This window comes from Lygodium microphyllum, chromosome 5, assembly GCF_053477565.2.
Source record: "Lygodium microphyllum isolate KBCC chromosome 5, Lygodium_microphyllum_v1.1.10, whole genome shotgun sequence".
Classification (NCBI taxonomy): Eukaryota; Viridiplantae; Streptophyta; class Polypodiopsida; order Schizaeales; family Lygodiaceae; genus Lygodium; species Lygodium microphyllum.
This window is the reverse complement of record NC_141139.1, coordinates 152157445-152173492: the sequence shown is the minus strand read 5'-3', so window position 1 is coordinate 152173492 and position 16048 is coordinate 152157445. Positions and strand designations below refer to the sequence as shown.

The 16048-nt window shown below is 45.3% G+C and overlaps 1 protein-coding gene across 6 annotated transcripts in view; it reads right to left on the bottom strand.

Annotated features, from left to right (window-relative positions):
• The window catches only part of PRMT7 (protein arginine methyltransferase 7), a 163506-nt gene that overhangs the window by 134688 nt on the left and 12770 nt on the right, over window positions 1-16048 (bottom strand). For 4 of the 6 annotated variants that reach the window (XR_015690948.1, XR_015690950.1, XR_015690949.1 and 1 more), the window contains exon 2: window positions 13965-14202. The exons of 1 other annotated variant lie outside the window; for it this stretch is intronic. Coding sequence is in view for 1 of the 5 variants with exons in the window: in XM_087678532.1 (XP_087534658.1) it covers window positions 13965-14202 (238 nt within the window). In the remaining 4 variants the exon portion in view is untranslated. The remainder of the gene's footprint in view (window positions 1-13964; window positions 14203-16048) is intronic. One more of the 6 variants, XR_015690951.1, reaches the window with a different exon arrangement.

Genomic DNA, 16048 nt, shown 5'->3' with positions numbered 1-16048 from the left:
GTTTTTCTTCATTCAGCATCATTTTTCTTTGCTGTAAACTCATGTACAGCACCCACAGATAGCCAGAAACTGGCCCCATCCATCCCCATCATCATCCCCCACTTCTCTATTATCAAATTCCTCCATATTCCCTCTTCTATCACTGCTGTTTTACAGGACAGCAAGCTTGTAAATTCATTACAGCACCTCCTTCTCAAGCTCTTTCTTCCATTTTAGCAACAAGAAGCAAGCCCTATCCATGTACTACTGTTCAACGATGGAGAAAGGCTGATTTTCCCCTCTTTCTTCTCTCATACTGTAAAGAAATCAGTTCTTATCATTGCATAATAGATAATGCATGTGTGTTTATACATCTTTGCATGATCTTGTGAGAGTGAGAAGTACTTCTCCTCACTCTCAGGTTGATTGTAACTGAGCTCTTCCCTAAGGGACTTGGGTTGAGCAGAAATACATTCCTTCGGGGGGGGGGGGGGGGGGGGGGAGGGGTTGTCCATCTTCAACCCTCAATCTTGTCTCCATTACTTTTACATTTTCATGGCTGTAATTTTGTGAGTAATTTTCATTTTCAGCTTTAAGTGTTCATTCTCTTTTATATTAAATCTCGAAAACAAGCGAATATCATAATTGTTAAGCATACTACGTTGTTCGGGGCGTTTACAATACCCAAAGTGGACTTTATAAATCATTTGATGCATCCTATAGATCACTCCTTTGGCCTCCAAAGGACATTAATAGACCTCTCTCTCTCTCTCTCTCTCTCTCTCTCTCTCTCTCTCTCTCTCTCTCTCTCTCTCTCTCTATATATATATATATATATATATATATATATATATATATATATATATATATATATATATATATATATATATATATATATAGGCCATCATGCGTAAAATCTAAGATGTCATATTGAAGATACAAAGGAAGCAATGTGACTAAAGGGTGTAGAAGAAACTGCAATGTACCAAGCAAGCAAATCCTACCTAGGGAGAATATATGTTAGCTCAATCAAGTCTGGTTGCTAATGAAAAAGCCCTGTCAAGCAAGCTATATGACTCTGTATGCTTGATGAGGCATCAAAGATGAATGCATTGCTCATGGACCATGGTTCGTATATACCAACAACCCCAAAACCATAAGAAAGAAAAGAGCACTTTTATATCAGCTTGCAAGGGTCCACACTTGGAATGTCCAAGGATCTAGTCCTTTGAAAGTGAAAGAAGAGAAGGATCAAAGCTTGCTTGGAAGAGCTATGGCGAGAGAGCAAGAGCAAGAAAGAGAGAGAGACCAAATGGAAACTCCAACAGTCACAATGTGTGGCCGGGCCTTCCTTTATTCAAACTGCCACTAAAAGAATAAAGAATAAAGTGACGGTGACGAGCACCCACCACCTACAGTGTGCAGTGGCGGGTACTATCAGTGTAGTAATACATGGGCGGCTAGACAGAGGCGCCTTTACCCCCAACAACCTCCCACTTAAAGGCGAATCTGCCCCATTGAGAAGGAGTGAAAAAGAAAAAGAAAAAACAGTACAATGTATACATGTACAACAGGATGAGGAAAAACGTCATCTCATCCAATGCCCATCAATCTCCTAAGTAAGGCAAAGCGCTCAGTAGTGAGGCTTTTCGTGAGCAGATCGACAAGATTTTCGTCAGTGGAGATCTTAACAAGGTCAACAGACTTGTCCTCCACGACTCCTCGTATGAAGTGATACCTCACCTCAATGTGTTTCATCTTCGCATGAAAGACCGGACTCTTGGCTAACTGAATAGCACTCATAGAATCCGAATGCAGTGTAGGTATAGAATCAATTGCAAGGTCATGAACCAAACGGCCCAACCATATGGCCTCCTTGCAAGTCTCAGTGGCTGCAGCATACTCCGCCTCAATGGTAGAGAGAGCCATATACTTTTGAACCCTGGACATCCAAGAGACAACACCTCCAGCATAGGTGAACACATAGCCAGAAGTGGACTTCCTACTATCTGCATGTCCTACATGATCAGAGTCTGTGTACCCCACAACTCCTGCATCCTAGCTGTCATAGCAAATACACATATCTATTGTGCCTTTCAGGTATCTCATTATACCCTTCACGGCATCCCAATGTTTCTTGCCAGGTATAGCCATATAGCATGCCATAGCACCAACTACAAAGACAAAATCTAGTCGAGTGGCTATCATGGCATATATTAAACTGCCCACAGCTGATGCATAAGGGATCTTGGCCATCTCGGTCCTCTACTCATCTGTCTACGAACAATTGGACTGTGAAACCTTCACATAAGAAGATAATGGACAGCCAATAGGCTTCACATCCTGCATGCGGAAACGCTCAAGGACTTTATGAATGTACTCCCTCTGTGAGAGGTAGAGTAGTCCCTGATGCCTATCGCGCTTAATGGGCATACCAAGAATGTGAGAGGCATGTCCCAAATTCTGCATTTCAAAGCTCTTCTTCAGCTAAGATTTAAGAGCATCCAACTCATCATGAGCTTCCCCTGCTATTAGCATATCATCCACATAAAGTACCAAAATCAACAATGAGCCATCACGGGCTGTCCTTGTGTAAAGGCATGGATCCATAGCGCTCCTACTGTAGCCCTGTGACTCCATAAAGGCATCAAACTTATAATACTACTCCCTAGGTGCCTACTTCAAGCCATAAAGACTTTTCTTCAATTTGCACACTAGGTGCTCCTTGCCAAGTTCTCCAAAGCCCTTAGGCTGCTCCATATAAATCTCATCATGCAAATCCCCATGCAAAAATGCAGTCTTGACATTCATCTAATACATATCTAAGTCAAGCTGCGCAACTAAGGCCAAAACCAAGTGTAGAATGACCACAAGAGAAAAGACTTCAGCAAAGTCAACTCCATGCTCCTGTTTAAAACCCTTAGTAACAAGTCTTGCCTTATAAGCCGGCTTAGGGTGTCCAAGGGTACTTTTCAACTTATAAACCCATTTGCATAGCAAAGTCTTCTTGCCAGCAGGCAAGGAAGCCGAATCCCAAGTCATATTCTTATGCAAGGAGTCCATCTCAGACTGCATAGCCCTCTCCCAGGAGTGATTGTACCCCTACGCATAGCCTCATCATAGGTGAGAGGCTCTCTTGCATCTGTAACTAAGACATAATGCATCAAGGGCTCAAATCGATCAAGTGGACATCTACCTCTAGTAGACCGTCTCATTACAAGTTCCGCTACATGTCTAGCATCCTGTCCAACACCTTGGCCATGTGTATCAACTACTACTGTAAGCTATCCAACTAGCTGTACAGGAGCACATGGCTTCTCCTGGAATATAACCCTGTGTATCTCTACCACCTTCTCAGGTTGCCTATGCATCTTGTCTTCATGGAAGACTACATCATGGTTGCGGATAACTTTCCACGCCTGCAGATCCGAAATGCGGTAACCCATCTCACTTGCATCTCCATAGCCAAGTAAAATGCATTTGACACTCTTAGAATCCAGCTTACTACGCTTATCCATGGGCACATGGCAAAATGCCTCACATCCAAAGACACATAGATGCGCATAAGATGAAGGTTTCCCAGTCCATATCTCCTTTGCAACCTGGAAATCCAAACCACCGGAAGGTGATCTATTTATGATATGCACAGCTATACTGACTGCCTCAGCCCAAAAGCTCTATGGTAGGCCTACGTAGCTAAGCATACTACGTACACACTCCTGGATGGTTCTATTCATCCGCTCAACTAAACCATTCTAGGGTGGGGTATAGGGGACAATCAATTGACACTTAATATCCCCCTCGTCACATAGCTACACAAAGACACACCACATATTCTCCCCCATTGTCAGTCCTAAGGCATTTCAGCCTATGCCCAATCTGGTTCTCAACCAATGCAAGCCATCTCTGAAACACAGCCAAGACATCTGACTTAAGCTTAATAGGATAAGCCCAAACTTTAAGAAAAAAATTGTCAATAAACGTCACAAAATACTTTGCACCACCCATAGACTAACAGGGTATAGACCCACAGACATCCGAATATACTAATGCCAAGGGCTCACCCATGCGTGTCCGACCAAACTTCTTATGTGTATTTCTAGTCTGTTTGCCATAAAGATAATGCTCACATGAATCAAAACATGAATAGTCAAGGGGCCGTAAGTACTGCAAACCAGAAAGCATTTTCGTTCCCTTAAAAGACATATAGCCCAAACGAGCATACCAAAGAGATACATGTGGGATGGAGCCCACTGACAAAATATGGTCAACAAAGGACCCGCATTTCTGCCCTCTGATTTACTATCAGTTCGGCTTTGACCTGCTCTCGTATTTCTTTCTCCAATTCTTGTCTCGTAATTCATAGTTTAGAGCGAATCATAAGATGAATTTCTTCGTATTTCTTTTCATTCATGGTGCGTGAGGTCTTTCCATGCCTGTCAGATGCTAGGGAGACGGTCCAATCACAGACCCTACGGCCATACGTCTTGTACTGTGTGTTCTTAGAAGGGGTGTTGAACATTGCTTCCATGGACGGTTGTGTTAGTTCTTGTTCAGATTCGTCTCCTAGATATTCATTTTCCACGGTTTGATGCTTGCATTCGTCTACATTATCCATCTCTCACACACTGTGTGCAAAGCCACTTAGCTTGTACTTTGCACTGTCAAATTAGAGCAATTTTTGTGATTCCTGCAAATTTCCAGGGTTTCCCTAAACCCTCACTAAATTTTTGCGAGCCCAGTAATCTTTTATTAGCCCAAATGCCTTCACATTGTTTACAGTCACTGCAGAAATACAAATTGCAGCCCCGGTCAGTGCATTACTACATACTCCAGGACATGATCAAAATCAAAGTCAATGCATCATTGTCTAGTCCACAAGCCAGTGCATCAATACTTTCACCCAGGTCTGCATTCATGTCATTCTGAGTACATTCATGTCATATCAATCTGATTACGTTTGCAATCTCAATGCATTGGCATCTGGGTCAGTGTCCGTCCATTGATAGTGCTATCTTCAACATCACTAAGCTTGATGGTATGAATTAAACCTATTAAAAGAGCCAAGTTTGGTAGGTATTGGTGCATAAATCTCAGATCAAGCCACTAAGGATGCATGGCGAGTAGCTTGAAACTATGATTGATGACGAATGGGATGAGCTTGATGAGTTATGCAAGTCCATCCTCATCTTGTCTCTCATTGAATATGCGCATTACAATGTGGTTGAGAAAGCACAGAGTGCTTGGCAGATTTGGGATAAAATTAAGAACCTCTATGATAAGAAAAGTCCAGCAAGTTAGATGTATTGGCTAAAGCAGCTTATGGCCCCGCGCATGAAGGAGAATATTAGAATGTCTGCTCATTTGAGCCAGTTTTATGCTATTCTTAAGAACTTGACTTTGCAAGAGGGCATTACCTTTAATGATGAGGTTACTTTATTGTTTTTACTTGGGACTCTAAGTGAGTCATGGAATGTATTCCACACCACCTTATGTGCTCCTGCTACTATTTTGAACTTGCTTGATGTAGAGAGTGCTCTTTTGCAGGAAGAGATCAACCATACGTACTAAGAACTTGGATGTCTGTCGTGTGTCGCATTCTTTGACTGTTAGAGGCAGAGATGATAATGGAAAGAATGACCGTGGTTATGGATGTGACAGAGACTTGCAAAAGTCTAGATCTAAGTCGCGCAACAAGTCTCGTAGAAGAAATGCTAATGTGACATGTCATCATTGCGGCAAGAAGGATTACATATGTCCACAGTGTCATGAGTTGCGCAATGAGAAGCGCAAAGTGAAGGGGAAAGACAAAGTATAGGAAAAGTCCTCTGATTGCAGCATTATGCTTGTAAAATCCAATGTGAAAATCTAGGATATAAATGTCATGCAGACTAATGACTTTGACGGGGAGTATATACTTGCAACTAGTTCTTGTGAAGCTATGCCGTTGACCAAGGTTCACTCTATGTATGCGCAATGCTGACTTTTGGATTTTGGTGCTTCCTTTTATGCTACACCATGCTGTGAGTGGTTCCATTCCCACCGCATTAGAAGATGATATACCTGATTAGCAGAGGCCTTTTCCAGACTCAACCGGCCTGCAAGATCCCAGTCCTACCAAGGACGATCCACAGCAAGAGCAGGAAAGGGTTGCCTGCCCTAAAGCACTAACAAAAGCTGTTCCCATAAATCATGATATCCACGCGGGATTTTGAAAAGTCTCCTGACAGTATGAAACGATACGAAGACAATTTGACTGGCAAGGGTGGCATCCGCAACTGAAGTCACACCCAAATGGGCCATGCGGTTAAATTTTGTTCTAAGCTCATGTTTGTTCTCCCATGAAAGTAATCTCTAGACTGCCAACAATTCCAGTTGAAAGGAGTTAGTATGCAAGCGGTCCTCCGTTGGATGCCAACGCGCCTTTTGGAGCACCACTTTCCAGGAGCCGACCAAATGCAGTAACAGAGAGGAGGAGGGACTGGAAAACCGAGAGTCTTCATTAAGGACATGCCACCAGGAGCCCCGAAGTTGTGTATTACCATGCCGAAGCCCGTTGTCCTCAAGAAAATAACGGGCTATAATGGTCCACGAGTGATGATCCACGCACATAGCGCGAAAAAGAGACCAACGAAGTGCCCGCATATGAGTTTCAGCATCCAAAATAGCTCCACCACCCAGACGTTTGGGGGTACATATATGTGTCCACGAAATCCACGAAATACCTGCGTGCAATGAATCCTTCTTCCATAACATGAAACGAATGGGGCGAGTGAGAGCCTTCAAAGTAGTAGGAGTCCACCGCAGCAATGGCAAGAAATATGTGAGCATTGGCAGCATAATTGTCTGAGCCACTTTGAGGTGGACAAGGAAGGGCCACGCTTGCGACTTCCAATACATAAACTAAGCTGCCAGTTTCTGTGAAATCCACTCCAATAGTTGCTTTGGCCGAACATCAACACCCAACGGGTACCCAAGATGCCTGACAATGGAGCCACGGGGAACAACCTTCTCTCTCTCTCTCTCTCTCTTTTTTTTCGTAAAAGGTAATTTTATTAATTACGAAAAAAAGTACAAGATAACTTGATTACAAGATACATGACGCCAATCCAGGCCATCATGTGAAAAGGGGCTAATTGCTACGAGTTACAAAGTTATGGCAAGGGGGCAGATGAAATTGCCATAAGCCAGGTACGGAAGTCCTCCCTAGAGAGCAAATCAGAATGTCGGAGAAGATCCAACTGCCAATACAAAAGGCCCTTAAGCCTTGCAATATGTCGCTGAACATTATAGGCGGAGTCAAAGAGAAAAGCATTCCTAATGGTCCAGTTATGCCAACAGCCCCAATATCGGAGAAAATGATACATGAGTTTCATATGTGGCTGTGCAGGAGTGGGGTATTTGGGCTGTCCGAAAACCCAATCAAATGGGCGCAGGGTGAATCCAACCGCTCCTTGCCAAATAGCCGACAAAAAGAACCATACTTTTTTTGCGACGGGGCAAGAAATAAATCTGTGGCGGGCTGATTCCACAGCAGTGGTGCAAAAGAAACAGTTGCCATTGGAGATTCGTCGCTTGGAAAGAGCTGACGCAAGCGGAAGACCACCAATCATCACTCTCCAAAGAAAGACTTTACATTTGAAGGGGGTCTTGTTCAACCAGCCCTCCATCACAGTTGCCCTCCACCAAGACCGGGGCTTTCGTAAGCCCCATAAAGCATTGGCTTTGTTAACTAACCATTGTTGATCTTTGATCAGAATATGATAAACTTGATTAGCAGAAGCTTTGCTTAAAGTCAGCCGGCCTTGTAGGTCCCAATCCTGCCAGGGATGATCTGAAGCAAGGGCAGGAAAGGGTTGTCTGCTCTGGAGCATCCGCAAAAGCTGTTCCCATAACGGCCTATATCCCCGCGGGATCCTGTAAAGCCTCCTAGCTGTACGAAAAGATATAAGCACATTGCGACTAGCAAGGGTGGCATCCGCGACCGAAGACAAGCCCAAACGAGCCATCCGGTTGAATTGTGGTCTAAGCTCATTTTTGCCTTCCCATGCAAGTAAACGCGAGACTGCCAATAATTCCAATTGAAAAGAATTCATAGCCACGCGATCCTCCGCTGGATGCCATTGAGCCTTTATAAGGACCCGTTTCCAGGAACATACCAAATGATTAAGCAGCGACGAAGAAGAACTGGAGAACCTCGAATCAGCATTAAGAACATGCCACCAAGAAGTCCGGATTTGGGTATTGCCATGTAGAAGCCCATGGCTCTCAAGAAAATAACAGGCTATATCGACCCATGGATGATGATCCAAACACATGGCGCGGAAGAGAGACCAGCGAAGTGCCTGCATGTGAGTTTGGGCATCTAAAATAGCTCCGCCACCCATGCGTTTGGGGGTGCAGGCATGCGACCAAGAAATCCAGGAAATACCTGCATGCAATGAGTCCTTCCATAGCATGAAGCGAATAGACTGAGTAAGCGCATTGAGAGTCATAGTAGTCCAGGGCAACAGTGGCAAAAAATATGTCAGCATTGGCAACATAATTGTCTGGGCCACTTTGAGACGAATATGGAAGGGCCAGGCTTGAGATTTCCAATACATAAACTTAGCCACCATTTTCTGAGAAATCCACTGCAGAAGCTGCTTTGGTGGAACGTCGACACCCAAAGGGTACCCAAGGTGCCTGACAATGGAGCCACGAGGAATAACCAGACCCTGCCAGTCCAAGGACTGCAAATCCGACTCCGTGCAGCTAAGAATGGCTGATTTGAGCGCATTGATGCGAAGGCCGGAGGCTTGACCAAAGATGCCCCAAACATCCAATGCGCACTTGAGGTTGTCCTTGTCGGCACGCAAAATCATAAAAGTATCATCCGCCAGGGATTGGCTAATGAAGTGATGTCCTGAAGGAAGCGACAGACCGGCCAACTGAGAAGAGGCTACCATATGGGATAACATGGAAAGAACTGGATGTGTCGCGAGGGCAAAGAATAGCGGGCTCAAAGGGCATCCTTGTCTGACAGAGCGGGCAAGTACAAATGGCTCAGTAACACCTCCGTTCAGCATGACTCGCGAAGACGCTGCCGCGCTAATGGTGTAGATAAGACGAGACATCCGGGGACCAAAGCCCATAGCCGACATAAGTTCAGCAACGAAAGACCAATCCAGATAGTCAAAAGCCTTTTCCAGGTCCAGTTGAATCAGTACTACCTCCTGGTTAGAATGCCTTGCATAATCAATAGCTAGTTGAGCATTCAATACATTGTGCAGAATATTTCGGCCCTTAATGAAACCATACTGTAAAGGATGCACAATGGCCGGGAGATGCTTATGAAGTCGATTCGCCATTATTTTGGAAAAGATTTTGTACATTGAGCCCATCAAGGAAATGGGCCGCCACTGTGTCAACCTAGATGGCGAAGGGACTTTTGGAAGTAGTTTAATAAGGCCTTCTTTCCATGAGGAAGGCATGATCCCGGTTTGCCACACCTGCTGAAACAAAGCCTGCAATGGTTTCGCCAGTTGGGTAGCAAAAGCTTCAAAGAACTCATTGGTGAGGCCATCCCAACCCGGGCTTTTATCCTTGGGCAAATGTAACAAGACATCCATAACCTCTGCCTCACAAATATCGGACTCCATAATAGCTTGCACGTCCTGCGGTAGCTGATTGCGGACCAGGTCATAAAAACCCGAACGGGCCTGAGTGATTTGATCTGAAGGTGGCGAAGTGGTGCCGAGAAGGTCACGGAAATAATTCCTGCACATATGCACAATAGTCTGCGGATCCATGATAAGGTGACCTTCTGCATCCTCGAGTCTGGTCATATTCTCCCTAGCAGGAGAGGCGTGAAGAGCTCGGAAGAACTTATGGGTTTGACATGCATTATCGTGCAACGTCTCGGTCAGATGTTGCAGTTTGGCCTGCTGATATGATTGCAATTGGAATTCTTTAATAAGATCCGCCACTCGCATGGCCAGCGCTAGCAAAAACGCATCATCCGGAGAGTCCACCAGCAGAGAACGAACCAAAGCCAGCATGTCCTCGGCTGCCTTGCGACGCTGCCGAGAAAGAGACGCATGGTGGATCCCATACTGCCGAGCAACCCGCTGCACATTAGAAAGCAATCGTTCAAATGACGCAGTGCCTTGAGAAGAGAAGTCGAAGAGAAATCTGTCAATCAATTGCTGCATATAGCCCTGAAAGATTGCATGCTTCAGGTAAGACGAATTGAAACGCAAAGGGAGTCTCTCCAGAAATTGCTTGAACGGGGCAATGGGTTGTGCAAGCAGCTCAAGCTGCAGAGGGAAATGGTCGGACAAGGCATATTGCTGCAACACCTTGATTTCGAGCAGCTCAGGAAGAAAATCATCATTCTGCATGATATATATACGATCCAATCTCGACCATGTTGTTGCATACTGGGCAGAATGGAAAGTAAACCCTGTAGAAGACGGGTGTAGCCAGGACCAAAGGTCTTGCTTAAAAACGTGAAAAGCCAATGCCTGCCACATACGACTTTCCGGCGTATCCATCACCGAATGTTCCGACGTGGACTGGGAAGAATCCACACACATATTGAAATCCCCCATGAAGAAGCCCCGTCTGCCAAGTGACAAGGAGGTCTGCAAAGTCTGCCAAAGCGCCCGACGAGATACGGAATCATTCGGAGCATAGAGGCCAAGTAGCCATAAGATTTCCCCTTCGAATATAATTTCAATCACCAAGAAACGGCCATGAACATCATTTTTAATTAGAACAGGCTGATATTTGTCATGGACAATCATGAGCACGCCCGAATAATGCATGGCCTGTGACCCAGCATAAAACAATCTAAAACCATGGCAATCTACCACTTTTCTGGCTTCATCGTGACTCTTGTGCTCAACAGCGCACAGGACATCCCACTGATTTTCATGCAATACAGTCCACATAGCATGTTGCTTGTGCCGAGAACAAATTCCTCGCACATTCCACGTGGCGATTTTCATGTATACTCAAAACAAAATCAGGTACGAGGCACTGCTTGCCTCGATTTGACTTTGTCAGCGAGAATGTCCAGGACTCCCTCGTCCAAGAAATCCGCCAGCACTGCAAAAGAGTTCTGCGGACCAGATTTGGAAGTAGACGGCATATCTGCTGGCTTTGGGATGGAACGGGGATAACGACGGTCCCACGGGGTAATGACATTACCTCTGGTATCAAATGCCAGCTTAGCAGAGGGCCCCTTTGAACGATCCGAATACATTTTCCTGGCGGGCTGATGAAGGGGGGCAGAGGAAACCATAGCAGGAGCCGAGCGCTCAGAAGACTGCATTTCCTTCCTGCGCATGTATGTACGCATGGAATCTTGTGATGTAGTAGACACATTGTTCTCCATGGCCGCAACAACCCTGTTGCCTTTTTTTGCACGTACTTCCACCCAATTAGTGGCGCTGGAATCCAGACCCGCAACTTGTTGTTTACCTTTGGCCAAAGCTTGGGGCTGATGGGTAGCATCCAGCGATGGGGCATCACACACCATATCTTCCATGGGCGGCACAGCATGGCCATCCTGGGAAGTGTGTTGCTGTTCCGGGCATTCAGCCATAAAGTGCCCCAACTGTCCACAGGAGAAGCAGTGCCCTGCAAAATTGCCCCATTTCAAACGAAAGTGTAATGGGTGCATGCCAGAGCAATTGAGGCGTAACCAGGCAGGCCTTTTTCGTGCAGTGTCCCATAGCATACACAAGCGGTTGCGATTGACAGCCCGGAGACTGGGAGGGACCAGAACAGTGCCCACAGCGGCCATAGCATCCTTCAATAGTGGCCAATAAACAGCCGGACAGTTTTCCACCTCGACCCAGACCGGGCATTCACGTTGCAGCAGACGCTGAAAATCTGCCATTGGACGCCATGGAACCACATGAACCAACCGGCGTTCAAAAAACAAAGGCAGTTTAGACAGGATAGCAGCACGGTGCGTCTCTGATTTCAGCAGGACCTCAAAAAAACCCCGGGAGCCAACAAAAATCTCTTCAACACATTCCCCTTGTAGCAGATGTTGCAACCACTGGCGAATACGGGAAAGCAACGGGATTCGCCCAGTGAAGAAGAGTATGACAGCGCGATCATAGAATACCGAAAAGGAGCGTAAGACAGTTTTTGGGTCCACGGTGGCATCCAGCACATCATCAGGTGCAGAGTCAGACAAGGCTTCCTGATTATGTTGAACATAATCGCCAAGCAAGGTGTTTGCAAATTCCAGCAAATGTTCCCAGTCCACTTCCTGAGAGTCCACCGAATCCGAGGCAACCTGAGCATAGGACCGATCCTGAGGAATGCCTATCTCTTCCGAAGCATGCTTGGTACGTTTACCCACAGGCTGGATGTCGGGACCAGGGGGCAGCTCTTCGTTGCACGGAACCATATCCTCAGGTTCCTCCGCATCAGAATCCGGGCCCAGTGCTGCCACTGTTTGATCTATGAAATCCAGATCCAAACCAGCCATCGTATCTGATGAGTTGATCTCGAAGGAGGACTGACCCTCTCTTTTGCCGGCTCTCTCGCTTTCCCTTTTTTCTGTACAGAGGTGCTGTCCCGGGGTGTGCTCGGCAAGGAGAGCTAATGAAAACTGAGGTTTACCTGTCACCGTGCAGGGGCAGACAGGCGAAACACAGGCCGGGCGGTCTCCACAGCAGGACAGGACAGGCTGGGGTGCCGGGCAGGGGTCCGTCAGCAGTGTCCGGGAACAGGGCGTCAGGGGGATGCTACCATAGACAGGACGTCAGTGATCAGGCGTCTGGGCGTGGACAGGGCGGCCGGAACAGAACACGCTGCAGGAGCAGGGCGACTGCTCCCGACGGCTCCAGGAGCAGGACGTCTGGAAGGCGACACCAGAGATGCTGGCGGCAGCGCAGGGCGCAGCCGCGACTGACAGAGGCAGGCAGAGAGGCAGCCCGCGAGTGAAGTGACGAGACGCAATGGCCTGGCGCACAGAAAGGACGACAAGCCTGAGGCGAACAGTGGAAGTCAACAGGTAGGGCTTCAGGCGGCGGCGGCGCAGGTAAACGCAGGTACATGACGCGCCAGACCTAGCGAGGGCAGGGCGGCACGGAGCGGGCGCAGCATCGCGACCTTTCTCTCTCTCGTCTCTCCCCGTCCATTTCTCTCTCTCTCTCTCTCTCTCTCTCTCTCTCTCTCTCTCTCTCTCTCTCTCTCTGTGTATTTTTGAAACTATGAGTAACTCATGGTCTCACGGGTCATGTGGCCTTCTACAAATGTTAATAATTCATTTCATTTCACCTCCCTCCCTAGCTCTCACTCTTTGGCCCCCTCTCATTGCATACTAACTTGCAATTTGAGGCCACAAATGGTCAATAACTGCTGCATACACTCTGTGTGTGTGTGTGTGTGTGTGTGTGTGTGTGTGTGTGTGACTACTTTGGTATCATAAAAGCAGCCAGGATGTTTACCTCCAAAATGAAATACAATGAAAGAACAACACAACATGCTCAAACCATCATAGTGGTAAGGACACTACACATACAAGTTTTCTAAATCACGAGCTCAATCCAACTGCAGTTCTATACAAGTTTGCAATTTAACCAGAATTGCTCATTTCACACAAATACAATCCTTTGTATTGACAAGTTGTGAATGAACTGGAGGCAGAGTGTGGCTTAACAATACAAGTTCCAAAATCAACTACTTCATCAAACTGCAGGTCCATAAAAGTTTGCAATTCGAAAGGATTACTCTTTCATGCAATAAGATTCTTTGTATTCGTAAGTGGCTGACGAACTGGAGACACAATAATATCAATACAGGCTGATTAACAACCTTCATTCTGATACAGATCAAACAAGAAATCCTGTACCAAAGTATCGATTATACAGGTGAACCTGGCTTACACATAATATGCAAACTTCAAACAGAACTTCTCTTTTGCATATGAGCAATAACATACTTCCTTATAGAACCAGAATTTCACAGAACCAAGTTACCAGAATATCTGCAGGAGAAGATATGTCAACACCCACTTCCATCTCATCAGACCTCTTGTGGACAAGATGTACAGAAGATAGAAGTCCATTCAATTGTAATACTTTACTTGCCAGCTGAAACATAGGAAGATATGCCTCACATGCTACTACCGGTTTGTCAGGGCCTCTATGATTGCATGATCTTGACAATACTTGTAAAGTTCTTGCTGCCATCATGGATAATAAGCCAGTTCCTGCACTGCTCAAAACTCATAAGTATGAGCTATAAGGCTTGAAGGTAAGATACATAACAAACTGCAATCAAAAATCCTAACAATTGATTGTCATCCAGGCCTCCTTCAACCACTAACATGAAATTAAACCGGAGATTTCACTGCAAGCACTAAAACGACCTAGTGAAATGTTTTCTTTCAGTGCTGCTGTTTTTTCTTTTTTGGTGGGTTTGGTTTTTTATAATGTTTAAGAATCACATGAATGTGATAGTAATTGTTGTAATTTAAGACATAAAATCAGCACTGAACACTATTAGTCCTACAACATTTACAAGCTTCATCCAAGCATCCTTAAGACATGACATATGGGCCCATAGTTTAAACAAGAGCTGTATCATGATTTGCTCAAAAAACTTCCAATTTTTTCTTTGCTGTTATGTTTAGTTGTTACCAGGATGGTTTTTCCAAGCACACAATTCACATGTAAAGATCTTTGGGTGAGCAAGACATTGCATAGGTTGTGTAAGACATTGGCAGGTCCATCAATGGCAAGGGTCCAATAGTTGAGAGCCAAAGATTAATTATTTATCGGATGTGCAAGTGCACAATGCTCATTTAGATCATTGGGGCTTTTTGAACCTCAGTACCAATGTTTCACTTAAAATTTAAGTTGGGCAGTAGGGCCAAGCTTTGGCCCTCAACACTTACTATTTTTGGATTGCAATACGCTTTTTATGCAAAAACAGCTGGAAATATGCAAGTAAACTCTGTGTGCCAGTTTTGGGCAGATGGAGGCAGTTTTTGAGCCAATATAGGTGTACAAGGGAGGGATTGGGGCTGTTCTACAGCATCACAGCAGTTTTCTCTCTCTTCTCCGCAAGCATGCATGCCACATTGCAGAGGCAGCTGTTTTCTTATCTCCTACAAGCATGCTCAAGGCAGAACAGCAATATGCAAGGCTGGAAAGCGTTGTGCTCGTAATGGTTGTGGGGCGCCTTGGAAGGAGTCTAGCATTGCATGCAAGTTGTATGCAGCCTTTTCTTTCCCCGATGGGCACCAGAATTATTGATGACAGCTGCCTTGGACTGCGGACAAGTGCTTTTTCCAGTTTCATGCAGTTTTCTTGTGAAGGATTGGCTGTATTCTCTCTTCTATATGCAGAGAACACAACTAGACAGCATTGTGCAGGGCTAAGTTGAAGTACTAGCACTAGCAACAACCTAAAGCTCCCCTATCAAGTGTAGACTTGCTGTATAGGGTTTGCATGCAGGCTGTGTGCAGCACTCTCAAGAGGGCACAAAGTTTGTTGTAGGCAGTAATCTTGGTCTGTTCATGGTTGACCTGGTCAATTTGGAGATTGTTAATCATAGTTGGTAAGACGTGGATGCAATAGTGCAACTCTGAGAGGGAAAGAGAGAGCACAAAGAGGAAACAAATGAATGCAAAACTTGAATCAATGATGAAGAGACAAGGACTGCATACAATGCTAAAAGATATGTGTGATGAGATGCTCTAAACACAAAAACACAATACCAATTGTACGACAAAGCATAAACTAGTAACACAAAACATAGTTAGGGTTAGGGTAACTCAGAGAGAATGAACACATATAGTAATGAAACGAATGATTGCTGAATATACAATGATCGGGAAGCAAATATACTATGCAAAGAGTGAATATTGTACCACAAACTCTTGTATCTCAACAATTAGAGCGTAATGAGCTAAAGAGTGAATCATACTCCAAACGGATCCCAAAACGCAACAAGGCAGCCTCCAAATGTCGAACACCAACAAACGCAGTAAAGGAATGCTAGATCTGATGCAAACGGCAATGCAAGAGAGAAAAAGGCTAAAAATGCAAGTGAGGAG